The following is a 26,451-nucleotide window of genomic DNA, read 5'->3' on the forward strand; positions in this document are numbered from 1 at the left end:
AAGCACAAAGGCAAGTCCTTAAATTAAACTCTGTGGCCCCCTCCCTTCCCCCCCCCCCCCATCCCCGCAACACCCCATAAGCTGGAAGGGGAAGCGGGGGATGAGGAGGGGGGGGGGGGGGGGGGAATCGGCAGCAGCCCCAGGAGGTCACAGACACTGAGGGAAGCGTAGGGGGCCGGCGGGGCTGGGGCTGCCCGGGGGGGTCCCGGTGCCGGGGGGGTCGGGAACCACGGGCCGGGTTTTGGTGGATTCCAGGCTGCTGAGCCCCGAATCCGGATCGCGGAACGGCCCGGTGGGCACCGACAGCCCCCCCCTCGACCCCTTCCACTCGTTGCAATTGAGGTCGGTGATACCGCCGGGCAACACCAGCACCGTGTGCCGCCTCCAACGGCTCTTCCTACGCCTGGTCTCCGGGGAGGGGGTCCTTCGCAGTCGCACCCCCGTATCATCCGCAGAGCCCCGCAGCCGCTGCCGGAGCTGCTCCCGCAATGACGGCCGCACCGGGGGGACCCGACCGCCCCCAGCGCCCTCTGTTACGGACAGGGCGAGACCCCCGACGGGCAGCGTGTTTTCCCCCCCCGGCCGCGCCCTGCCCAGCTTCCTACGTGCCAACGTATCGCATTGGATGAGGCGGTGGGAACTGAAGGAGGGCCGGCCGGGTGATGCCCTATCGCCGCCCCCCAGCCCAGCCGCCGCCCCCCCCGGCCCCGCTCGGCTCTCCGTGTCCGTCTCCGCGTGGCTCAGCTCGCTGCGCTCATCATCCGCCTCCTCCCCGCGGCTTTCGGCCACCGACTGCACCTCGGAGCTCAGACTTCGCTCCATGGTGGATAGGGTGGAATACCCCGACACGATGGAGCGGGCGTCCGCTGCCGGTTCCTGCCCGGTACCGCCGGTTTCCACGGCGTTTTCCTTCCCGGTGCGTGGAGTTCCGCCGGGTCCCGGTGCGGTGGCCGTGCCCTCCTCCTGCCCCCGGCCCCGCGTATCTCTGTGCTCCGCGTCGTCGTCGGTGCTGCTGCCGAAGCATTCGGCTTCACGCCACTTCTTCCTCTTGCGGGCGACGGCGGAGATGAAGGGGATGGCCGGGAGCTCGCGGGGCGACGGCTCCTTCCGCGACGGCCACGTGCCCTGCGAAGATGGCAACGCAAGGTTGGGGCCGCGTTGTGCACCCCGACCCCACAAGCAGTGGGGCAGCACCTCCCCCTCTCCCTCCATCCCCTCCCCTTTATCCCCCATCCCTCCTTCCCCCCCCCCCCGCTCCTGCTCCTCTCACCTTCAGTTTGGCGGAGCCGCTGTGGGTCGAGTCTGTAAAGCAGAGAGGAGAGAAGGGAATCAGCGAGGTCACTGTGGGGTGGGAGCATGATGGGAGGGGGGGGGGGCCGGATGGGACACTGCTTTGCTCCCATAGATGGGAGGAGGAGGAGGAGGCAACCAGGGCCATCAGTTCCCAGAGCCAAGGGGGGCTGTGTGGCTGCAGACAGGAGCTGGAAGGTGGGGGCTCTGGTTGGGGGGGATGGGGGGATGTACACACATAGGGATGTGCAGCTGAAAAATGCTGCTGAGAGCCCAGCTGTGGGACCCTGACCCAATGGGGTACGGAGAGCAGCAGGGCATCACCAGGATGGGACACCGCCTCAGCATCCACTCAGGTCTGCAGTGGGGCAGGCGTAGGGATGGGCTGAGCTGGGGGGGGCTAAGACAGGGCTGTGGGGCTGCCCTGGGCTCCCTGGTGGGTTAGGGGACACGAAGAGACCAGTAAGGGGACGAGGGTGACAGGGGGACACGAGGGTGACAAGCAGCCCTGGCTCTGCCACAGTGTGGGGGCCAACACAACAGACACCCTCACCCCCCCACACACCCCAGCCCAGGGATGGGGGTTAGCAGGTGCTGACAATGAGAGAGGAGGAGGCAGAAAGGGGGGTGCTGAGCCCTCCCCAGAGCACGGGGACCCTCCAGACCCCGATGTTGGGGTGCCCCAGTGCTGGGGCACATGGCACCAACCCCAGGGACGCTCAGAGCCTCCAAGAAGAGGTGGAGGAGAAGGAGGGATGGAGGAGTTGGGGCTTCCCTAGGGCACGCATCCCCCTGGGGATGGGTAGGACAGGACCCTCCCCCACCTGCCACCCCCCTCCTGTCCCCCTCTCTCGTGGTCACCCGGAGGAATTAGTGCGTGAGCAATGCACCCAGAGCAACACTGTACCCGCTCTAGCTCTCGAGGAGGTCCGCTGGAGGAGGAAGAGGAGGAGGAGGAGGAAGAAGACAGCACAGAGAAGTTCAAGGAAAGAACAACAGAAATCAGTCCAACATCGAAGTCTCCAAATCTCCGGGCTGACAGCGTGAGAGGTGCAGATGGGGGGGGTGGGCAGCAGGCTGGGTGCCACCCAGTGGGGTTGTGGGGATGAGAAGCCACCGGGGAGGGGGTGGGGGGTTACAGAGGGCAGGGTGGGACCCCCGGGTGTCCCAGCAAGGAGGCTGCAGGGACATCGGGCTCCGCATGCACAGAGCTGCAGTCACAGAGGCTGCGAGTGGGGGGACAGAGAGGGCACAGATTGGGGGGGACCCTGCGTGGGGCGCAGCTCCTCACCTGGGGCATCGCCGGGCGCTGCGGTGCGGCCGATGTTGGGCAGCAGGTATTCGATGTTGGGCACGGACTGAGCCTCCTTCTCATCCACCGGGGTCTGCGAAGGGATGGGGGGACGCACGGTCAGGGGGTGAGGATGGAGCTGTGGGTCTGAGCCAGGGAGCAGCCGCCTCAATGCGCCCCCCCCCCCCGAGTCCAGCTCCCGGAAGGACTCACCTTCTCACCCTTATCCTCCTTGTCGCTGAAGAACCAGTCTGACTGCAGAGGGAGACAGGAGAGGGGTCAGAGCCCAACGAGGAGCTCGGCGTGGCCACCCCAGGGGTGCAGCAGGACCCCCAAGCTGCCCATAGGGCGGCTCCACCTACGTGCTGGATGAGGGTCTCCACGATTTTGTAGCGGTCAGGCATGTGCGTCACCATGTCTGTCATGTTGTCCTCAGACGTCCTCACCAGCGTGGGACCAAACACCAACGCCAGGTTTCGGGGTTCCATCTGCAACCAGAGCCCGGGGTCGCTGAGTTGTCCCATCGGCTGCCCCATCCCTCCCCGCCCCACGCGGGGTGCAGCTCAGCCCCATTACCTTGTTCTTCTCCGAGTGGTCAGCGATGGTCTTCAGGTGACCCACCAGAAACTTGAGCGTCTCATAGTAATGCCCTGGCAGATCCCGGATCTGTGGGAGGCATTGGGTCACCCCTCCGCCCCCCCCCCCAGGCAGCCCCCCCCCAACCTGCCCCCATCTCCCTACCAGCTTGCGCAGCGTCCTCATCCTCTCACTGGCATCCTCTATCCGGTTGGCCTCGATGAAATCGTTGTATTTATCTGAAAGGGACACAGGGGGCTCAGGGCTGGGGTAGAGGAGCAGGGGAGGCTGAGGGGGGTGAGGGGTTTGGGGGGGGGCTGCCAGCAGGATGGGGCACAGAGGTGCAGGGGAAGGACTCACCGTCGGTGAAGAGGGGCTCAGGCAGCTTTCGGAAGAAGGATTTTAACAGACTGCTGATGACGTTCAGGTCCTGCCAGCGCTGTGGGGAGAGAGGAGGATGCTCAAATCCCAACGCCAGAGGGACAAAGTCCCCAACCCTGGTGACCAACACCAAGAGGGACACCCGCCAGTGCCAGCAGGGGAAGCCCAATGCCACCGCAGCGCTGTGGGGAGGTGTGAGGTGCCAAGTGACAAACGTGTCCCCAAACCGCCACCCACTCCGCTGCCATCGGCCACCAGGAGGCCCTGCCAGCCCAGGGAAGGTCCTGCCATGAGGATGAGGACTGTAAAGGGGACCATGATGAGAGCTGGGGGCCATGATTGGAGATGGAGACCGTGATGGAGGTGGGGATCATGATGGAGATGGGGATCATGATGGAGATGGGGATCATGATGGAGATGGGGACCGTGATGGAGATGGGGACCGTGATGGAGATGGGGATCGTGATGGAGATGGGGATCGTGATGGAGATGAAGACCAGGACAACAGCCCTAGGAGCATTTCAGAGACACCAGGACGGGGATGGGGACACACACCTCATCCTGCAGGTTGATCTCAGTGGCTCCCTTGTTAAGCTGCTCCTGCAGGCTGGACACCACAGCATTGTTCCCGGGCACGCGGTAGATGCCCATGTACTCCAGGCCACGGTCCTCCACCACCTTGCAGCAGGCTTCGACGATCAGAGGGATGTTCTGGGGGGTGGACACACGAGGTGATGGAGGTGCTGGGGCTGGATGGGAGCCCTGGGTCTGTCCCCCCCCCCTCCCACACACACACACCATACCTTGTTATCCGGGGCGGGCTGGCAGTCCTCCAGCCTCACACCAAAGGCTCGAGGGGCAGATTTCTTGTTCTTCTTCATGATGTTAATGCCCCAAGGGGCTTTTTGGGAGCTGCTTTCATCTGGCAGGAAAAAAAAAACCCAACAAACCACAGAACTTTTAGCTGTATGGACCTACAGCAAGAGCATCCCTGCCGCACGCCGGCATCCCGTGAGGCTCTGCCGTGCCTGGGCTCTGCATACTGCAGGGGGGGGATTTACCTTTGGCGACGGCCGCATCCTGCCTCGGGGACCGGGGTGCACTGGTTCCCGTCTGCTTCAGGAACTCGGCTCTGATCCCCAGCCCACGGGAGCCCTTGGGCGAGGAGTCGGGCTTGGCACCCGCCGGGCTGCAGGGAGAGCGGGGTCAGGGGGCATGGCGGGGCTGAGCACTGCAGGTGGGTCCCCAAAATCTGCCCTGCAAACCCTGACCTAGCATCCTGCCCCGGCTCTGTGTGTGCTCATGGGGCCCTTCCTGCCCTCAGCACTGACCCCATAGGGCAGCGCTGTGTTTTCAGGGATAACAAGGGCTGAGCGACCGTGCCAGCACCCAGAGAGCTCTGAGCCGGCTTCGCCCTCTGCTCTGTGCCAGCTTGGCTGAATGGGGCCCTTCCTGCACCCCAACCAGAGCCAGGAGCAGCTGGGTGCCACCCCGCTACAGGATGCACTGCTTTTGCTCCATCACTTGGAAATTCGGGTGAACAAAGAGCTCCGGGAGCAACGGTGCCACCGCTCACTGGGGCAATCAGGTGCCCCACAGCACCAGGTGCGTACCTCACTTTCCGATAGTCGTTGAGCTTCTTGTTGATAAGTGCTTGGCTGGCAAAACCGGGGTCCTGGGGAGCAGAGAGAAGAGGGGAAGGGGAAGCTTGAGCAGCGCGTTCTCTGCAGGCACCAGGCACCACGCTCTGCCGGGAGCCACAAAAGCCCACGGCCACCTCTGGCACTCCTCACCAGGAGGGTTCCTGCCAGCCCTGAGCTGGGCTGAGCACAGCACCGGGGCCCCGTGCCCCACACTGGCACCCAGCACCATGCCGAGGTCTGCGGTGCTCCTCACCATGGCGCACCAAACACGGGGTCCGAGCCGTCGGCTAAGGCTCAAGAACCCTTCCGTCCCTGCACCTCCATCTGCCAGGACCAGACGCACACACCGCGCCCTACAGCACTCCAAGACACGCTCCGTTCTCCTCCTGCCTGCTGGCACTGCGCCCCCAGCGGGCGCCCACACAGTTCCACGTGCTCCGTGTGCTCCAACCCAGCCCTGCCAGCTCCGTGCCCTCCAAACGGGGCTGTGCTGCGGCAAAACAGACACTGCCCTGAGCTCCGTGCGCCCTCCAGAGTCACAACCTGCCACAACCAAGCACAAATCCTGAGACCAAATCCGTGCCATCCTGGCACCGTGGGGACACGGTGCACACCAGCCCAGTGCCTGCACAACCAGCTCAGCATCGGCACAACCAGCTCAGCATCGGCACAACCAGCTCAGCAACGGCACATCCACCCTGTCCAGCCCTCTGGTGCAGCCGGTGGCTCCTCTCTGACCCAAGCAACCATTGCACGGACCACAAACGCCCAGCAAGAGCTCCGCACTGACCCCACACTTGCCCCAAGAGCGGGCAGCACTGCGGGGCCGCATCCAGCACGGGCAGAGAGCTCCACATCTCACCCACGGGCCGACGAGCCCCACGGTGCCAACGCACCCCACGGTACCAAAGCACCGGGGTTCCAACCGAGCCGCGCGGGCTCCTCAACCACGGCGCGACCAAACACCGCCGCTCCGGCACGGAACCCTGGCTGAGCCACCGCGATGCTCCGAGAGCCGCGCCGCGATGCGCCGCCCTGCCGAGCTGAGCCGCGCTCTTCTTGGAGCCCTGGGAGCACAGCTGGCCGCAGCCAGGGGAAGCAGCACAAGGCAAAGAGCTGGAGAGAGCCGAGGCGTTAGCGCCGGGAGAGCCAGAGGCAGCCGGGAGCGCCGTGTGGCTCTCACCTCGCCCTCGGCCTTGCTGTTCTCCCTGATGACTTTGATCCAGGCCAGCATGTCTTCCCGATCCTCTGCCTGAAAGAGATATTCACAGAAGTCAGCGGTCGTCAGGCGGAAGACGTGCTTCCTCTTGGTCTCGCTGTAGGAGATGTCCACCAGGCACGCTCGGATGCTGATCGGCTGCTCCTCCTCACCTGGGGCCGGGCCGCAGCTCACCGCCTCCCGCCTGTCCTTGCACAGGTACAGCGAGTGGGTGCGCAGCACCGCGAAGACGCGCTTCCACTGCCGGAGGCCTCCGCCAACTTTCTGCAGGGAGGAAGGGCTGGGAGTCACGGCTCTTCATTGCCGGCCACGCTGGGGAGCCCCCTTCCCCCCCCCCCCCGTGCCGTACCTTCCCCTTTTTGGTGAGGATCTGCTTGTAGTGCAGCCAGCCCTCCTTCCTGACGTCGCTGAACGTGACGTCCGACAGGTCAGAGGTGGAGTGCCGTTTGGAGCGGGTGTCTTCAGACGTACCGAGGCTGTCCAGAGACTGCGGGGTGACACGGCACGTGGGGTCACGGGGGGGTTTGCCATCACCCCACCGGGGTCCAACTGATGCCCCCAACCCCCCAGCGGTCACCCAGAGATTGAGGGGTGACGGCGCACGCGGGGCCGCAAGGAGCTGGCATCACTCCCACCACCCCATGGAGGCACAGCCTTGGTACCCCCACCCCTAGGTGCCACCCAGAGACTGCAAAGCTGGCACTGTCCCCCCATCCCACGGATCTTCCTGGTACCCTCCCAGCACCCCCCCCCCCCCCCAGCGCTCACCCCATCGGTGAAGAAGCTCCTCAGCATGCGGAGGCTGGGGACCCGGCTGGGCATCCTCCTGTGGGAAAGCAGCCCTGTGAGCAGGGAGGCACAGCAGGGAGGGGACGGGGGGCTGCGTGGTGCCCGGATCGGCCCTACCTGAGGATCTTCCCCTCATCCCTAAACGTGTTCAGCCCATCATCACACGACTTGGAGCGCTCGGTGGTGATGGCCAGCAGGTAGGAGGAGCGGCGGCCGGCCTTGATGCTGCCTGTGGGGGGAGGAGGGCACAGCACGTGGCCGTGGGGCTCTGAGGGGCTCAGCGTGGTGCCAAACGGAGGGGCAGAACCGCAGCCCTTCTCCCGCTGAGCTCCTCATCCCTATGCCACCCAACTCCAGCTGCGGGGGCTGCTTCCCCCTGTCCCCCCCCAGCCCCACTCACTGCAATCCTGTGAGTAGTGCCGGCTCAGGGCGAAGGCGAAGGTGGGTGAGGAGGAGGGGCTGGTGGCCACGGCGGGCGCCGAGTTCATGGCACTGGAGACAACGGAGGAGGCGGGGATGTGCTTGGCCTTCAGGTCGATGCTGGGGCTGGTGGGCTCGTCTGTGGGACAGGGCAGGGGGGTCACAGGAGGGCAGAAAGCAGCGCTCGACCCTTCTCACGCCTCTGCAGCCCCAGCAAAGCCAAGAGCCTCTGCTGCACCCACCCTGGGGGAGCAGCACCACGAAAGAGGGGGCAGCCCCACGTGGGTGCCCTCCCCACCACAGCACCCATCGCATCGCCCACCCCCAGCACTGACTCCACTCACCAATGAAGGGGATGGATGCCAGCGAGTCCTCGGGGGCTGCTAACGGGGCCACACGGCGACCCGCGTGCTCGCCCACAGACCTCTCCTCCCTGCTGCTGGCTGCGGGGGGGTCACAAATGTCCGTCTCCTTCCCCCTCCCAGCGAACACAAAGTTCATCTGCCGCAGCGGGGGCTGCACCTTGCGGCCCGTGGGGGGCTTCTGCCGCAGCACCACCTCCTCGCGTCGCTCCTCCGCACGGCCGCTGTCCGTGCGCTGCTCCCGGGGGGCTTCAGGGGGCGGTGGAGGGGCGGCGGGGGCCGCTGTGTGCGCGATGCTGAAGGTGGGCAGCCCGCCGAAGGTCGGGTCGCGGAAGGACAGGGCGTGCAGCAGCCCCGTGCGGCGCTGGAAGGACGGGCTGTAGCTGCGGTAGCCGATGTAACCCGAATCGTCCACGCTCTGCAGGTTGGGCTGCGACGGGTGCTTCTGCACCGCCGGCTCCCGCGGGGGGGGGGAGGAGGAGGAGGAGGAGGAGGACGGCACGAAGGAGCCGTGAACGCCGGGCTGCCCCGCGGCCGTAGCTCTGCAGAGCCTCTCGGGATGCCACGCGGAGCGGTCGAGGCGCGGGGAGAGCAGAGCTGCGGGTTCCAGAGCCTCCATGGAACGCCCGCATCTGCCCAGCTGGTGTTCGGAGCGCGCCCGGTGCTGCGCCCACGCCTCGCGCTTGGGCTGCAGGAGGGTATCGTGCGATGCGCTATGGGGCCAACCCCGGGGGTGCGCCGAGCCCCCCAGCCTCTCCTGGGACACGCTGCGGGATCGGGGCGGCATGGCGTGCCGGCGCTCCTCCGAGGCGCTGCGCCGCGGCTCCTGGCTGCAAAACCATCGCGACAGCGCCCGCTGGCACTCCTGGCGACCCGGCGGCCGCACGGCGCTGCCCTCCCGGGGGCCGCATTGAGTCCGGTGCTCCGCCACGTGCTTCGGGGTCCCGTAGCCGGAAGGGGCGGCGGGCAAAACGCCGTAGCGCTCGGGGCAGCCGCTGCGGCGGCCGTGGGGAGCTGAGGGGTGGTGCGGGGGACCCCCGGAGCGTGGATCCTCCGGGCGGTGTGCGGGGCTGCCCCCTGCTTTGCTGTAGGCGGTGCTGTGCGGGGACGAGGGGCCGGCGGGGTGGTGGGAGCGGGGGTCCGGCGGTGCGCCCGGGGGGGGCTCAGAGCCCCGTGCCTGGAAGGGGTAAGTCTTGCGTGGGTAGCAGATGGGGGGCGGCTCGGGGATGCTCTGCGCCCCACCGGAGTACGGCTCGTTGCCCTTCAGGTAGGCATCCTGTGAATAGGCCTGTGGAAATGGGGGGGTGGGGGGAGGAGTCGGGCTGGGGGGCGCAGCCGCAACATCCCACTCCCACCCTGGGGTCTCCTGCAGCCCCCAGCACTGCTGTCCCACGTCCACCCCCTTCTGCTCTCCCCACAGCCACACACTGCTGCCCCCCTCCCCGCACACCTTTCTCCTTCCCAAAACACCCCCAGATGCAGCACCAGCCCATCCTGCCTTTCCTTTCTCACTTTTCATGCACACCTCTGACTCCACGCCCTGGGGAAACCTCAGGGCCTGAGGAGTGGGTGGGCACAGATGTGAGAGCCCCCCAGCAGGGCTGCCAGACCCAACCCTGTCCCCTTTGATGCACAAGGACAGCAGTGGGGACACCAGCAGAAGAGCCCCCAGCCAACAAACAGCACGAGGAATCCCACTGCCTGGCTGTAAGGTCTGCACTCAATGCAGCACCGGTGCCCCCAGGACCCCCAGGGCTGGGGGAGGGGGCTTGGGGCCTTCACAGCAAGGCAGCAAGACTCACCAGCTGGAGGATGTCCTCATCTTTGGGCATGATGGAGAGCTCCAGCACATTGTCACTGTGGAGAGACAGGGGTCAGGAAGGGATACGGCACCCATGGCTGCGTCCCCACAGCATCTCCCCCAGCTCCCAGCCACGCAGAGCAGTGACAGCATCCTCATCCCAGGAGGGGACAAATGTCCCCATCCCCACAAGTCAGAGCAGCAGGGACTCACCTGTTCTGGATGAGAGCGATGACCTGCGAGTAGGTTTTCCCAATGATGCTGTCCCCGTTCACCTTGACCAGCCGATCCCCTGTGGGGTGGGAGGAGACACAGTCACCCCCAACCCTCCAGCAAGTGCTGGGTGGTGACACCTGGCTGTCCCCTCATAGCAGGGCTGGGAGCAGAACCTTGTCCCGTGTGACACCGATGCTGCTATGGCCATCCCCACACAGGGGTGAAGATGGGAAAAGCGGCAGAGAATGCATGAAAGGAACCAAAACAGGCCCACATCTGCAGGGAGGAGGGGCAGGGAGTGGTGCAGCCCCCCCAACCCCAACCCCAACCCTCTGCCACCTCTCCGTGCCGCTCACCAGTGCGCAGCCCTGCCTGGTGCGCCGGGCCGTCCTCCTTTACATTCTTCACAAAGATGGTATCCATGGGCTCCAGGCGGCTCCGGGGGGGACCTGAACCAGGGGGACAGGCTGTCAGCGAGCCCTCAGCACGGCTGGGTCCTGCAAGCAGCAGGCCAGGAGCACGTGGTGCATGCACCCTATGTGCACCCCATGCATGCACCAGGCACAGCGCTGTGCACACCCCATGCACACCCCATGCACACCCCATGCACACCCCCCATGCACGCTCCTCACACCCTGCTGTGCTTCTGCATGCCACCGAAGCAGCCACAACTCCTCCCCATCCTTTGCAAAGACAGAAAACATCCCTCGCTGCACCTTCCTCCCCCCCCCGCCCCGGTTCGGGTTGGTGCTGACAGGCTTGCAGGGGGGACGCAGTGCCAACGTGGCACTGCTGAATTCCCTGGGGAATTCCCCACCCCCACCCCGTCCCCAGGGGCACCCAGCACTGGGTCTCGCCACCCCACAGCCCTCCCAGCCCTACAGTGCCTCATCAGCCCAGCAGCTCAGCGATGCGTTCCGACGCCTTCACATTCGTTCCCATCACTGCTGGCTGCAGCACAGTGAGGACACGGCCCCGTCCCCGAGCACCGACCCACACCACAGCCCAGCCACGACCCTCTGGGATGTCCCCTATGGCACAGCACCCGAAGACCCCCATCGGAGGGATGCAGAGACACCTGCTTGCTCTTCCCCACGCTGCCACTGAGTGCTGTGCCACCCCACACCGCAGCTCCTGCTCTGCCCCACACCACCCCCCACGCTGGGTGCCCACAGCTCGGTGCTCACCTGCCCGGTTCCCATTCTCCTCTTCCTGTCAAGAGAAGAGAAAAGCAGTGAGTTGGCAGTTTGGGCCAAAACTTTTTGCGGGGGACCAGAAGGGGACAGGATGGGGGCAGAGAGGCTGGGGCTGCTCAGGAGCCCCTCACGGATCTGCATGTCCACCCGTCTGTCCCTCTGTCTGTCCCTCTACCACCCCAGGGATGCACAGTCAGGGTAAAATTAACTTGTGGCATAGGATCTGGCCATACTGGGAGTGGGGTTCAACACTGCGCTGCTGGGAAGGGGCTGGTGCCCCCCACCCAGTGATTTCTCACCCCATAAGCGCCCAACTGTGCCACCTCTGATGGATGGCAACAGCTCAGCTCTGCCAGATCCAAGCTGGGACAGAGCTCTGGTGAAGGCAGGGCAAACAGTGCCCTCCTCACGAAGCAATGGGAATGGACTCATCTCCACCTGGGATGGTCCCAGCGCGGAGCGGGGGCTGGAGGCATTTCCCCATCGTACAGAGGGAAGCTGCACACCCAGCACTCAGCACACCAGTTGTGCAACTGCCAGCGCACCGAGCTGCCCTGTGGTGCCACCGAGGGTCCCTCGAGGCACAGACTCTCCCAGCCCAGCCCTGGGCTGCCCCGCTCCCCAGAAAGATGCTGACATCAGGCACGGCGCTGCCGGAGCGCCAGGAATGCGGAGCTTCCACCCCCATGGTGTTGAGTCAGCATCACCGAAACTCAGCCCCCAGAGCTGGCACCGCACCGCCCCGGGCACCCATGGGTGCTGCAGCAGTCACACCCTGCACGGCTGGCTGGGAGCGCCGGCTTCGGCTCAACCCAAAAGCATCCACACCACCTCCCGGCCCCACTGCGCCAACGTGGCTTCGTCCTGCTGGGGCTCAATGGCCGTGACATGGGGCAGCAGCGGGGTCAGGCCGTGCCTTTGCCCCCCTCGGCTACCGGAGCCCCAGTTTGTGCAGGAAGAATCTGTGGGAGCAGAATTAAGACCCTGGGAAAAGCGCCGCCGTGCACACAGACAGCGGCTCAGCGGTGGGGGCAGCCACGAATCGCTGCTCCCCACCCGGTGATTCATTTCCCACCACTTTTCCATGACTGCAATGAGCACCAAAGCTCACCGGCTGCCGGATGCGCCTTCCTGCGCCTTGCACAGGGCTGGGAGGTCACCTCCTGCTCCTGGAATCAGCCACTGGTTTGGGGGGGGATCCCCCCACATCCATCCCCGTGTGCTGCCGGGTGGCGATGGATGCTCAAAGCCCACCTGGAGGTGAAGGCACTGCCTGCTGCCCAGCCCAGGCAGTGAGGTGACGTCCCCATCCCTGCGCTCCCAGCACAAGGGAACCAAAGGATGGCACCAAAGTGGGCTTGCAGTGGGAGCAGCTTCTCCCAGCCAGTGGCTCCGAGGGCGCAGAGGAGCTGAGAACCCCCCTGGGGCTGCAGCGAACGTGGGGCAGAGCCATGCCAGCGCCTCCAGCAGCAAAGCACAGCCCTGAGCCCATCCTTGTGCTGTGTTTCAGCCATTCCCAGTGCCCACAGGTCCTGTCAGAGCGCTGCGCCTCCACAACCCGCATCCAGCATCCTCCAAACCGCCTCCTCTGGGGCTGCATCCCCCCTCCTTGCCCACGGGGTGTGGGGCAGCACAGTGTAACATGGGCTCATCCCAAAGGGGCACTGGAGGCTCACGACCCCATGCGTGGGGACCCCCAGATAAGGTGGGAGATGGATGCGCCGCCCTATGGCTCCCCAGACCCCCCACCACCACCCAGAGAACCCAAAAGCAACCTCCACCAGCAGCCCCTCCGAGCTGGGGGTCCCCACCCCTCCAGTCCTTACCTTGGAGGGCGAATGCACCGCCGACTCGGGGGGGTAAACGATGAAGTGGCGGAGGGTGAAGCCAAACCCCCCTCCCTGGGTGCTCTTCCGCAGCACCACCGTCTTCGGGCCCCCCCAAGGAAAGGCCCCCTCCAGGGGCGCGTTGTCATTTGGGGACGCCCCATCTCTGCGGCCCGGCGTCGGCTATGGGGACAATGGGGAGATGTCACATTCAGGGGCAGATGTCACACAGTGCCCCGTGCTGGAAAGGCAGTGATCTGCCCCTAAGAAAACCCCTCCTGACTTCCAGCCCCGCTGCATGAATGGCAGCACCCAAAGCCCCCCCAACCCTCGCCACTCTCCCAAAGGGATGCTGTGGGAGAAGGGAAAATAAACAGGGGGGGGCTGGAATGAGTTTGGGGTATGGATGAGACCTGGAAGGGGACAGCAGGGGGGAGGATGAGTGCAGAAAGCAGGGAATGCAACATGTGGGGTTGTGCCAGTGAGACAACCAAGGAGGGCACGGGTGGGGGGAGGCTGCATGGCAAAGAATGGAGATGTAAGGTGAGCAAAGGGGGGCAGCACAGCCACGGTGGGGGCAGTGGGGCAGAAAGTTTGGGTTTGCAGCAGGGAAATCTCCGCATTTTGAGGCTGCACGTCTGGCTGCTTATGGCACATGTGGATGCACAGGGCTCTGCTATGCATCCCCCGTGCAGCAACGAGGAGCAGGAGCACATTTCATGTGCTCCAGGAGCAGTGAGTGCTGCCCTCGGGTTGGGCTCCTTCCCTGCCAGCCCCGCTCACAGCACAGCACAGCACTGCATGTGGGGTTTGACCCCCTCACCCCCCCCCTCCATGGTGTTCCAATTCAGACTCTGTATCCTGGTGCTGAGGTGATGAATGGGGAGAGATGAGGCAGAAGCCAGGCGGGGAGGGAAGAGGGACACAAAGGGCCGAGGCACAAAAAGCCTTTGTCTCTGCCTGTGCTGAGCACGGCCTTTTTGCTGCTGGTGGGTAAATGGGGCTCCCTGCACCCCACGCTCGGTGCCGGTGTGGGGCTGGGGGTCCCTCTTGATGGGGTAAAGGTGGGCAGCCCCAAAACCTCCACCAAAGGGCTCTTATGCCCTCCAGCAGCAGCAGCCCCAACGACACAGGGAGCACCTGGGGACGCCCCAAGAAGCAAAGAGCTGCGATGCTCCAATGGGGAGAGCCTGAAACCACATCAAGGCCACAACCCCAGCCCCCCCCCCCCCCCCCCCCCCCCAGGACCCCGAGCCCTCCCTGCACCACAGAGACACCCAACTTTTGACAGCAGCGGGTGCCCCGCTGCCACAGGGACCCCAGGCTGCCCACAACCCCCCACCCAAGGACGCCCGTCCCCATCTGCGCCCTCCATTGTGTCGGCCGCCGGCACGCTGGATTATTTTTAAGCTGACAGCTGAATGTGCCCCGCTGATGGTAAGCAGCACAGACAGCACTCTGAGCAGACACCGACGGCAGCACCGACCCACTGCCATGGGGACACACAGCCCGGTGTCACAGCCGTGGCAGAGCCCTGTGCCCATGACACAGGGATGCATCACCGTTTGCCCATTACAGAGCACTCAGCGCCAGCAGCAGCTGCTCCGTGCCCCCCGGGACTCCCCCCAGCAATGCTCCCCCCCCCCTCCCCAATAGCATCCTGCCGGCGCTGGCACATCACCTGGAAGGACAGCAGGGAGGACAGAAGGGGGCTTCCCCCCTGCAGCCCCCCACAAACCCATTGTGCAGAGCGCATGGATCCCATGCAACGAGACGCTGCAGCTGCAGCCCATCACTCAGCTCCAGTCCCACGAGCCTGCATTCACCATTGCAAAAGAGCCGCAGGAGATGCGCTGCATTGCAAACAGCCCTCCTGGGCTGCTCTGTCTGCGCTGCTTCCGTCCCCACGTCCCACATTTGCTTGGGGACAGCCCTGTGGGGACGCAGCCTCTGGCCCTGCTGCCAAGGATGGGAACAAGGGGTGGGAGCACATCCTGCTCGCTTCACCCCAGGAGAACCCCCAGCCCCTCAGCTCCCACTCCCCACGCAGCCCACCGTGCTGCAACCAGCCCTTATCACTGTCACCTCCTTCTTCCCCAGCCTGAAGCTTTTGGGGCTGCGAAGCCTCAACCGCACACTTGGACGCATCACCCACAGATCTGTCATCTCAGCCACGGGTCCCCTCTCCCAGCAGGGATTCGTGCTGTCCCCACACTTTGGGATGTGCTTTGATCCACAGCCCCGAGCCTTCCGCTGGGCTCCAATCAGCTGGCCCCCCCCCCCTCCAAACCCAAAGCAGGGGGATGCGGGGGGAGGGGGGTGAATCCGTGCTGCCCACCCCAACTCTACGCCCTCACTCACTCCCAGCACTCCCACCTCGGGGACAGGCAGCTGCCACAGACGTCCCACACCCCACTGAGCCCTCCTGGGGGGCACATCACGCCCCCCCCCCCTTCCCCCGGGGCCATGCACCACAGGACAGCATGTGGGGCACGCAAGGCCAAGCCCACCCCTCCCTCTACCCCACGGTGCTCACCCGATGGCCTTTGGCTGTGCGTGGGGCCGCGGGGCCGTGCGGTGCTCCGGGGGGGCGGCTGGGGGGGGGTTCCGGCCGCACACCTCCTAACGCTGCTCAGCCAAATGCAGCGCGGTTCTGGTGAGCTGCAATCCACCCCGACGGCGCGTTCGCAGCCCCAGCCCTTCCCGGATCGTTCCACGCTCCATAAAGCTTTGCTCACCACCGCTACGGGGTTAGGGGTTGGGGGGGGTCCCCGTGCCGCCCTGCGGAGCCCCCTCTGCCCTCCGCCCTCCTCCACCATCGTGCGGGGCCGCGCTCCGTCCCGCTGCCGAGCGCTGCTGGCTCGTAGGGCGGGGGCCTGGAGTGGGGGTGGGGGGGGGGACGACAACGTAGGGGGAGGCTCCGGCTCCGGCTCCAGCTGCTGGCAGCGCTCAGCGCCCAGCCCCACGCTGCCCCCCCCGTTTCCTCCCCCCCCAACCCCAAGTTTTGCTTCACGTGCACTTTCCCTTTCATTTTATTTTATTTTATTTTTTCTATCCACCCCCCCTCCTTCCTACACCACCAACACCCCCCCCCCCGCCCCCGGGCGGCATCCCAACCCCCGCTTCCTCCTCTCCCTCATCCCAGCCTCTTCCTTCCTTCCTCCTCGCACCGCAGCGCTCCGGGCGGTGCTGGGGATGATGTGACAACGCGGGGTGCCCCCACCAACCCCTCTGTGCCCCCAGCAGGGGGATCCTGGACAGCAATTAAGCCATCTCTCCAAAAACACAGCGATGCCAGCTCTGTTAGGGAGATGATCCGGGCAGCGTCGCCCCCCCCAGGACCTGGGGATGGGGGGAATGGGAGGGGTCTCACTGCACCGAGTGAACGAATTGCCCTTCTCATCCCCCATTATGGCATCAAAGATATGGAAAGGACGAAGACGAAAGCCCAGCAGAGGAGCGAGGAAGAGGAAGGACAGGAGGAAAAAGCGGGAGCCCCCAGGGCCTCGGGCACATCCCGGGGGGGGGGGGGAAAGGGGGGTGGTTGCAGCCCCCATGTCCCCATGCCGGGGCTCCGACATCGCATTCCAGCCGCGCTGCAGCCGGAGGGAGGCACGTGCGGCCGCGCCGGGGAAATACCGGGCATTGCTGGCATTGCAGCCCCGGCCGCGGCCCCCTCCCCTTCCCCATCACCCCCCCCCCCCCCCCCCCCCCCACCGCCATCAGCACAGCGGATCCCACCCGCGGGCACCGACTGCGGGACCGTCCGCACCGCACAGCACCGCGATCCTCCGCGCAACATCAGCGCTCCGGTGCCCCGCACGTCCCCCTCCCTCCCCCCCCCTGCATCCCGCAGGGCCGATGTGCCACGTCCTTATCCCAGACAGCCCCGCGGGGGGGGCAGGTTGAACGGGCCGGGTGGCAGCTGAGCCCTCAGGTCCCGTCTGCTCCACAAACCCTCCCCCCCGGAGCGTCTGTGCCAACATCCCCGGGTGAAATTGGGGCACGGAGATGTGGGGCACGCATCCCTATCGCTTCCTCTCCCCGCCCCGGGCCATCCTCAGGGCTCCCGGTGCTGTGCCAGGGGTCTCCCTTGGTTGTTCCCCCCCCCTCCTCCCCCCACGGGGACAGCTCAGCGTGTCCCAACAGGCAGAGCCGGCCTCCAGCTGTCGGTGCCAGCAGCCGGGGAGGGGGGGTGGCTTTGCTATCCAACCACCCGCTGGAACCAGGTGAAGTGAGGCTGGGGGCTGCCCGCACACACTGCACCCCCTCCCAGAGGGCAGCCAGAGCCCAACACACCGGGGCACTCGATGTGGAGCACCGTGAGGGCCCCCAGCTCTCATGCACGGCCCCATTTGGAGCTGTGCTCCCCGTGGGGGGGGGGGGGGGGTCTGCTCCCCCCTATGCACATCAGCACCAGAGAAGCACCGTGGCAGGGGGAGAAAGGGGGAGACAGCTCAGATCCAGCGCCTTCACCGGTAGTGCAGAGCACGTGGGAAAGGACAGAGGGGGGGTGATGGGGGGGGGGGGGGGGTCTGCTTGCCCCAGGCTGAGTGCAGGATGGGCCCCAGTATTGTTCCTGCAGCCCAAACTGGGAAAGGTCAGGCGGCGTTCGCGGGGGCAGATTCCACCCCGAGGAATGCGAGCGCGCCTGGACGCCTTCCAACATACTTGGTGTTTTGCACAGGAGCGTCCTAAATATACAGCAGAGCGGGAGCAGGGGGGGATGCAGCGTGTGCTCCCGGCGTGCACTGCCAGCATCGTGCACTGCTGCCACCCTGCACTGCTTCCGTGCACCACCAGCACTGCGCACCATGCAGCATCACCTGCACCATGCACCTCTGGCACCATGCACTGCTGCCATGCATCACCTGCACCATGCACCTCTGGCACCACGCACTGCTGCCATGCATCTCCTGCACCATGCACCTCTGGCACCACGCACTGCTGCCATGCATCACCTGCACCATGCACCTCTGGCACCACGCACTGCTGCCATGCATCTCCTGCACCATGCACCTCTGGCACCACGCACTGCTGCCATGCATCTCCTGCACCATGCACCTCTGGCACCACGCACTGCTGCCATGCATCACCTGCACCATGCACCTCTGGCACCACGCACTGCTGCCATGCATCTCCTGCACCATGCACCTCTGGCACCATGCACTGCTGCCATGCATCTCCTGCAGAATGCACCTCTGGCACCACGCACTGCTGCCATGCACCAGCACACCCACTGAGAACCCTCAGCCTCAGAGCAGTAGGGAATGGAGGATCAGGTTGAGCTGCGGGGAAACTGAGGCACGGGGAGCACAGCACCCAGTGGGTGACCCCCCCCCAACCCTGCCCACATCCCAGCTGTGGGAATACGTGAACCCTTGGCACAGACAAAAGGATAACGTCACACCAACGGGGCACAGAGGGACAGAGGGGCAGCCAGCTGCCACCGCCACCATGCGCTGCGTCCCCCTGCACCGAGGGCTGGGGGGGAGAGGGCAAACACAAATCCCTCCTGAAGGAGGAATCTCCCTTGAGCCGAGATTAGGGTCAGAAAAATGAGGTTCTAATAGGATTTTCAGGGAAGAGAAAGCTGCGTCGAGGCAACAGCTGATTTTCAGCCCTTATATGGCAGCGTCTCATGGCTCCCACCTGCGCTGGGGCCACGGGGATGGGGGGATATGGGGTCCAGGTCACCCCATGGCGCAGGTGATGCAGCCAGGGGAACGCAGGGATGTTCCATGGGGTTGGAGGATGGGGGGGATGTGGACAGAGGGACCGGGATGGGAGCACAGTGGCTGAGAGTGGTCACTGCATCCAGATTAACGCCCACAGGAGAAAGTCCTCAGATCCTCTTTAACCCAACCTGAGGCTGACGGCTCAGTGGGGATTTGGGAGCCCCAGGACGCCCCTTCCCCACGCAGCCACTGTTGGCACAGGACCCCACGGACAGCTTTGCAGGTTGATGTGTGGCTTCATCCCCACATCCCAAAGCTGCTCCTTTTCACACCCGTACCCAAACACCAACATCAGAACCCCCCTCCCCTCCTCCTGCACCTCCCATCCCAGCCCTGAGGCCCAGCAGGGCAGTTCTGGGCTCTCCGCTGCCCCTCCTGCCGTGCTCTGGGTGTGAACACAGGGAAGGAAATCCTTGCAGTTCCTCCCCAGCACCGCCTTCCATCACGGCAGCATCGCCTCCACAGCCCCGTGCTGCCGGCTCTGCCCTGCAGCGTGGTCACAACGAGTCCAGCTCAACCCATGAGAAGCCTGGGGATGGGGGGGGGGCACAGCAAGGCCCACTTCCCACCTCCCAAACTCCCCGTTAAAGCTGGGGACTGAAATCCATGGCGCAGCAGGGAGGGCCCCAGAGCCTTCATCCCCTCCTCATTCTCTGCCCCACATCCTAACGGCGGCGTTATCTGCAGCAAAGCCCTAGAAAAGTAACGCGATTCTGCTTCCTGTTTTTCCCCGTGGAAACCCTCAAATAGAAGCTGGCCTCAACGGCTGCGATTTTTTCGGGTCTCTTTCTTGTTGTTTTTTTTTTTCTCTTTCGGCGTTGTTAACAATGAGCCGTTTCCTGCGGCGGCTCCGGGGGCACCGGCGGCACTTCCAGCCCTGCCCCATAGCGGGTGGGGGCCGAGGGGGGTGGTCACGTCCCTGTAGCACTCGCAGCTCCATAGGGGACCCCATGGCACTGGGCTGGGTATTGCAGGGGGACGCAGCTCGGCGATAGGGGGGGGGGGGGGGTGAGAACTGTGGGGTTGGGGGTCCTGGGAGAGAACAACCGGAGGAGACACACAGGGCAAAGGCCGGCTCCTGCCCCTCGTGTTCGTCGCTAAAAAAGGGGCATTATTTGGAATTTTGGAGCCTCTGCAAAACAGGGCTGCAGTGAGGACTGGAGGGAGGCAGTGCTGGTGATGCAGCTTTGGGGATGCAGCTTTGGGGACCTGTGGCACCGGGGCCCGGTTTCCCATCACCCCACACACATCTGTGAGCACCACCTCCCGCACGCCCCCCCCCCCCCTCCACGTCGCCCCCCCTCCCCTTCCCCCCCCGCCCCGGCCCCATCCCGCCCCGCTGCTGCCCACCCCCCGCCGGGGACATCGCTGCCCACCGCTGGCATCACACCAGTCAGCACCGGCAGGGACCACGCTTCACCCCAAAGCGCTGGCACAGCAGCCCCCCACCCCCCCCCGCTCCCCCCCCCTTCCACACGCCGCGGCTCAATAGCCCACTATGTGCCACAATAGCGCGATTGTCCCCCTGCTCCACCGGCCTCCCTCCCACCCACCCTCGTGGGCCGCCCCACGCGCTCGCTCCCATCAACGGCCCCACTGTTTATCGCCGCCCTACGGCCCACACCTGCGCCCCGGGACGCGCCCCATAGCGGCGGTTCCCTCCCAACCCTCGGGGCTCAGGGCAGGCGATGAGCACGGAGATCCGCCGGGACGGATGGGAACCGCCGGCGGCTGCGGCACCGCGGGGCAACGGGACCGCGCCGGTGGGAGCGCGGCCGGAACGCGGCGCCGGCACCCGGCTTTGCCCCCCCCCGGCATTGCCGGATCGCTGCCCGCCGTCACCGCCAGCCTTCGGTTTGGGCCACTTTCTGGTGACTCACGCGTCGGGTTTCCACCCCTCTCCCCCCCCTCCCGGCTCGCTCTGCCGCTCGCATTTTCCCTTTGCTCAGCCCTTCGAGAGGACGTGGCCGCCTCAAAAAACGCACCGACCCCACATCCAGCAACCAAACCGCCGCCGGGATGGGGAGCTCAGGGACGGGCACGGCCCCAAACGGCCCTCCGGACCCCACAGCAACGACCCCCAGAATCCCCCCAGCACCTCAGCTGGAGGTGTTACGATTAAGGAGACTTAAAGAATTCGTTGGGGACCGGCACCCATGGCAAAGGAGCTGGGAGCAGCAGGGGGCAGCGCACGCAGAGGGAAGCCGGGCGGGTTGGAGCGGCCGCCGCAGGCAGAGGGGTCGATAGTTTCCAACTTGAGTGCTTAAAATAGGTCATCTATCTCTGCTCCTTTAAAACCAGGTCTTGCCGCCTGCCAAAGACAAACTTGGTTTATTAATGGGACGGCACCGGCTTGAAACCTAATCTTGCTTGCTTGGTTGTTTTCCTTTTTTTCCCTTCCCACGAGAACGGGGCGACCCAGCAGCTCCCCACGGCCACCCCACATCGCGCACCCTTCGCTCCACCCCCATCCCCATCCCCTCTCCACGTTCAGAGCCGTGTGCTGCCCCATAGCTGCACCGTGGGGCCGCTCCACGAACCCTCAGCGAGCAAAACCCCATCGGCTCATCCACCCTCAGCTTTCCCATCGCGTTTGGTGCTGCAAACAACGACATCGACCCTTTGGGGACACTCCAAGTCACTCAGGTGTCACCCTGTGGGGTTGGGGAGGGGGGGGGGGGGGTCCCGCAATGCCCAGGACCCCGCTGAGCCCAGCGCCGCACCCCGACCTCGCTGCCAAGTTTGGTGCTTGCCAGGCAGCGTGGCGGCCCCGAGCACACGCTTTTCCTGTCTTTCAAGTTCAGGGTTCAGAAAGAAGGGGGGGGGGGGGAAGAAATACCAGCAAGCGTGAAGAAACCAGCAGTGCCTGTAAATGGGGACAGAGGCAGCAGCTCTGCTGGGCTGACATTGAGGAAAGGATTTTGTCCAGAGGGGCTGCGTGGCGATGGGGGGGCAAAGCAGAGTCGGTCCTGTGCCCCCCCCCCCCCCCCCCCCAGATCCCCAGCCACGTCGGGGGGGGCAACAGTGGAACAGCTCACACTGAGTTCACCCTGCATCCCAGCGTCACTGCGCTCCATTGCTGCCGGCCCTGCTGCCCCCCAGGAGGGCACAGTTTAGCCCCAAATGCTGCAGAAGGAGACATCAGATCCCAACACCCCCCTCACCCCAAATCCCAACCCCAACGCTCAGCCCCACGGAGTCAGCGCGGAGGAATCCGAAGGGAAACCGCGATTCACGCCCAGGCGCTGAGAGGAGCAGCTCTGCTCGTTTCTGAGACGTTTCGCACGGCAATTAATCCTCCGAGGGCGGTCATTACCCCACTGCGGGGCCGGGGACGCCGAGTCCCGACACCCAGGAACGGAAGGATGGAGCCGAACGCAGCTCTGGGTCAGAACGCGCGGTCGCAGCCGCTGCTGTGCCGATGGACCGACGCTGCCGACCCCCGCCCGGCCTCCCCTCCCCTCCCCCCCCCCCCCCACGGCGGTGTCCCCATCTTCGTCCCCACCCCACGGCCGTCCCGTCCGTCCCCACCCGCAGCACGCTGTAAGGGCGCGGGGGGGTGATGCCGTGCCCCCCTCACAGCCCGGACCCGGTGCCACGGTCCGGCCGATTCCGTGAGCTCTCGGGGTCAGCATCGCCCACGGGGCCGCCGCCCGGCCCCTCTCCCTGTCCCCGTTTCCCCCTTCCCCCCCCCCCATCCGGGGGGCATCGCCCCGCTCTGCTCACCGCGGGCGGTGGGATCCCGACCAGGCAGAAAGCGATGCCATTCATCGGGCTGCGGGGCCCGGCACGGTTCGACCCGGTTCCGCACGGCTCGGCTCGGCGCGGCCCGGCACCGCTCGGCTCGGCTCGGGCTGGGCCGGGCACGGCCCCGGTTACTGCTCCGCCTCCTCCGGGTGCCGGCGGCGGGAGGGGGCGGGCGGGGCGGGCACGGCTCAGCCCTCCCCGGCGGCACGGCACAGCTCGGTTCGGTACAGCACGGCTCCGAGTAACCAGAGCCCATCCGGTACCGGAATGGGACACCCAGACCAGAACCGGCGGCAGAACGGGCACAGAAGGGGACATGGGGGGCTGGGGAGGGGGGGGAAGGAGACACCCAGAGATGGGGATGGGGGTCAGCGGGGGTCAGAGGGACAGAGCAGAACGCAGCAGTGCACAGCAGGAGCGGGCAGGGGGATGCTGGGACAGCAAGAGGGGGACAGACGGACGGGGGGACGCGGGAAGGGAGGGACATAGGGATGAGAAGGGGACAGACGGACAGGGAGCGCCAGGACAGAGGGACAGGGCTGGAACAGCCCGGCACGGGGATGGAAACACCGGGCGGGGGCCACGGAGGGACAAAGGGTGACGCAGAGCTACGGGGAAAGGAAACGGCGAGGCTGGGAAACGATGGGACGGACAGCCGGATGGGGCAGACAGACGGACAGGGCCTGGTGAGGCTCAGAGCACACGGAGAGCGTGGCAACTCGCAGCTCGTGGAGCCCCACGCCTCACCTCGGGGTGCTGATGGGTGCTGCGTGCCGTGGGGACCCGCTGCCCTGCACCCAGAGACACCAGAAAGGCCTCTTTGGGGTGGGGGAAGGAGAGGGGGGGGGGGGAACATAAAATAATTTCTTCCCCGTGGGGGAGGGAAGCAGAGCAGCTCCTGGGTCCTCATCGACTCTCGGGGCAGCGGAGCCGTTTGAGATGGGAACGAGAGGGGTGGGGAGGAGAGCAACCAAGGGCTGCTCTGTGTGCCACCCCCAGCGCTCCCTGACCCCTCCCCAGCACCACCCCCCCTTCCGCCCCCCCCCCAGCACATGACACCATCGAAATCCGTACCAACAGCGCTTCCGTGGGGAGAAACCAAACCACCACTGCCAGAACTGATGGCCACAGAACCCCGAGATGGGGGGGGGGAACTGCTGCCACCCCCAGAACCTTCGGGGGGGGGGTTGTGGGACCCCCCAGCAGGGTCAGTCCCTATCCCAGGGATGGAGGATGACCCCCCCCTATGGTCAGTTTGCAGAGATACCCCTGGAGCCCCCCCCTCCTTGATCTGGGCACCCCCCGACCCCACTGCAGCCATCCTATGTGAATCAGTGGGATCAGCCCCCACCCCTCACTCAACACCACCCATCTCGGGTGTCCTTTGCAAAATGGGGTCACAACGTGCTGCAACCTCCACCACCACCCCCCCCCCAGTGGTTCCCAGGACAGAGAAGCAACAAGTGGGGGGGGGTCGCAAACCCCAGCGCTTCTCCTGGCCCAGATTTCCCACGTGGGGTCTCCAAGCACAGAGGTGGCACCGCACACCCAGCCGTGTCCATCATCCCCCCCCCTCTCCCCCCCCAGCACTCTTTGTCTCTCCCGGCCCCACCCTGGCACCGTACAGAGGAGGGGATGGCGGCCCCCATCCATAAAGATACGCCCCCAAATCCCCCCTCCCGGCCCCAAACATCGCCACGACGGCATCAACAAGGCGCCCCCCCCCCCCTCCCCTTCCCCGTGCCCCTAATCCCGACCCCACCCGCAGCAGCAGCAGCTGGAGCTCTGAGCACTGCGCTGCGACCCCCGGCACTGAACCCCCCCCCCCCCCCCCCAGCCAGGGGCGGCCGCTCCCCTCGGAGCCGCTCACAGACAAAGGGAACGAGGGGGGGGGGGGGGAGGGAGGAATCGAGGCTGGGCGTTATTATTATTATTATATTTAAACCTGATCCATTGAATTACAAAGAAAAGGAACCGGTGGGCAGGGAGTTGGGGGGGGGAAATGGGGGGGGGGGTCATCTTGCGGAGCTGTGCCCACGGGGTTGGGGACGCGACCCCACGCTGCCGTGCGGGGGGGGGCTCCGGGGGCCGCTGCCCATCAACAGAAAGCAGCCCCTCTCCTCCCCAACCCCGCGGCTCCGCGGCACGGAGCCATTTTGAGGCAGCAGCCGAACGGCGGAGGGGCGACCACCACCCCTACAGCCCCCCCTCGGGAAATGAGAGCGGGGGCCATCGGGCCGAGCCCACCGCGGCCGTGGGGGGGGGGAGCAATGTGGGGCAGCGCGGACACCCCCTCGGCAGGGAGGGGTCCCTCAGGATGCCCCGGCAGCTTCTGGCCGCGTCCCCACGCTGTCCCCACTGCCACCCCACCCCATCCCTCGCTGCCCATCGCCGCTCCGATGGGGCGGAGGGGGGGCACGCTGCTGTTCGGCAGCTCCTCTGCATTGCAGCTGGAGATGCGCGGCGGGGGGGTGGGGGGGGCGGCTCCGGTGCCCGCAGCCCCCGGAAGGGGATCACGCACAGACCCCGCGTTGGCCGTCGCTGCCCTACTTGGGAGAGGGGGGGGGGCCGGTGGCACCCAGCCACGCCACGCACGTGCCCGCATGCATCCCCGCCTCTGCTGATCGCGGGCTGCGGGGGGAGGAAGGCGGGGGGGCGTCGCAGCACGCGGCCCCCAACGTGCAACAAAAGCGCGCGGCGCAGTGGGGATGCGGTGCGTGAAGCCCCGGGGGCTGGGGGGGGACGACAAGGGGCGGAGGGGGGGCACAGGGGGTCAGAGCCAGAGGAGGCGCGGCAGTGGGGGAGGGAGTGCAGGGTGGGTTGTAAACCCCCTCCCCCCCCCCCCATCCCGAGGCTGGGACGGCAGCATCCCCCCCCCCCCGGAACCACAGCGCGGGGAGCCGCGAGCAGCCGCACACGGGAACCGCAACGGAACGGCGCCCAGAGGCGTTGGCTGGGAGATAACAACGGGAGCAGATGTGGAAACGCCAACAGCCGCAGCTCCATAAGGACCCCCCCCCCCCTTCCTCCCCCTCCCAACTCCAGGCTTCTTCCGCACCCCACAGGGGACATCCCAGGGCGGACCCCTTCCCCAAACCCCGCTGCTCGCATCCTCCCACCCCACACATACCTGGAGCAAAGGGAACCCTGTTGCAGAGCGGGACCGACCCCGCAGCCCCCATCCATCCCTCGCAGCCCCCATCCATCCCCATCACGCGAGGGGCGCTGACCCACCCCGACACCTGGAGCCCACGCGTGGGGCCGGGCGCTGCCGGGGAAGCGATGCTGTCAGTGGGGCCGGGACGCGGGCTGCTTGAGGAGGGGGGGTCCTGAGCACAGCCGGTGGGAGTGCCGAGGAAGCGATGCTGTGGGGCAGCGGTCGGACGAAAGCGACCCGGTCCCGGTTCCGGTCCGGCCCCGGGGTGCGGCTCCGCCCCGCCCGGCCCCGCCCCGTCCCGCCTCGCCCCGTCCGGTCCGTCCCGCTCCCACCTGCTCCATAGGGCCGCTCCGGGGCCATGGGCCGCTACCGGTGCCGCTCCCGGAGCCGCCGCCGCTGTCGCTCTCCTCCGCCGCCGCTGCCCACGCCCGGCGCCGCCCGGCGCATCCCGGGAGCGGCGTCATCTGAGCGGCGGGAGGGGGCCCCGCCCGGCCCCACCCGGAGCCCCGCACCGCCCCCCCGTCCTCCTTCCCGCATCCCCGCTGCTGCCCCCCCTCCATGCCTCCCTCGGCCGCGCATCCATCCTCCCCCGCCCCTCCTCGCACCCACCGCACCGCCCGGTGTCCTTCCTCCCACCTCTCCATCGCATCTCCCATCTCCTCCTCATCCTCCATCCCTTCTCTCCATCCCTTCTCGTGCCCCATGCAAAATTCGGCCCTTCCATTTCCCCTCCATCCTTCCTTCTGCCCATCCACAACGGTCCATTCCAACTAATCATCCCACCCCCATCGTAGCCCAC

At 66.2% G+C, this 26,451-nt stretch overlaps 1 protein-coding gene and 1 long non-coding RNA gene across 3 annotated transcripts; both read right to left on the reverse strand.

Moving 5' to 3' along the window:
- Positions 1-97: 97 nt before the first annotated feature.
- Positions 98-26,077, reverse strand: ARHGAP23 (Rho GTPase activating protein 23). Of its 2 annotated transcripts, none has more exons than XM_052700235.1 (24): positions 25,985-26,077; positions 13,011-13,193; positions 11,176-11,200; positions 10,345-10,437; positions 9,986-10,064; positions 9,774-9,828; positions 7,954-9,259; positions 7,590-7,748; positions 7,307-7,418; positions 7,169-7,226; positions 6,750-6,887; positions 6,365-6,664; positions 5,152-5,213; positions 4,600-4,727; positions 4,342-4,460; positions 4,094-4,249; positions 3,518-3,596; positions 3,323-3,396; positions 3,158-3,247; positions 2,944-3,069; positions 2,795-2,836; positions 2,582-2,675; positions 1,271-1,302; positions 98-1,125 (listed from the first exon to the last, which is right to left on the reverse strand). In XM_052700235.1, the coding sequence occupies exons 1-24, from the start codon at positions 25,991-25,993 to the stop codon at positions 148-150; spliced, it is 4,497 nt and encodes a 1,498-aa protein (XP_052556195.1). In that variant the 5' UTR covers positions 25,994-26,077; the 3' UTR covers positions 98-147. The 2 variants fall into 2 exon arrangements, with proteins under 2 accessions (XP_052556195.1, XP_052556194.1); XM_052700234.1 differs by lacking the exon at positions 25,985-26,077 and adding an exon at positions 22,475-22,608.
- Positions 17,550-20,002, reverse strand: LOC128089136 (uncharacterized). Its single transcript, XR_008210452.1, has 3 exons — positions 18,075-20,002; positions 17,940-17,984; positions 17,550-17,894 (listed from the first exon to the last, which is right to left on the reverse strand). It is a non-coding gene; the product is annotated as an uncharacterized LOC128089136 (long non-coding RNA).
- Positions 26,078-26,451: the final 374 nt, after the last annotated feature.

Source organism: Tympanuchus pallidicinctus, unplaced genomic scaffold, assembly GCF_026119805.1.
Source record: "Tympanuchus pallidicinctus isolate F22 unplaced genomic scaffold, pur_lepc_1.0 scaffold39, whole genome shotgun sequence".
Classification (NCBI taxonomy): domain Eukaryota; kingdom Metazoa; phylum Chordata; class Aves; order Galliformes; family Phasianidae; genus Tympanuchus; species Tympanuchus pallidicinctus.

What these genes read in the sequence shown, in the direction of transcription:
- ARHGAP23 (XM_052700234.1), bottom strand. Translation starts at nt 22,519, where the DNA reads ATGAATGGCATCGCTTTCTGCCTGGTCGGGATCCCACCGCCCGCG. An exon ending in CCAGGCAGGGCTGCGCACTG is followed by an intron (nt 10,065 to 10,344) that starts GTGAGCGGCACG and finishes CCCACCCCACAG; the next exon opens with GGGATCGGCTGGTCAAGGTG. An exon ending in ACAGCAAGGCCGAGGGCGAG is followed by an intron (nt 5,214 to 6,364) that starts GTGAGAGCCACA and finishes TCTGCTCCCCAG; the next exon opens with GACCCCGGTTTTGCCAGCCA.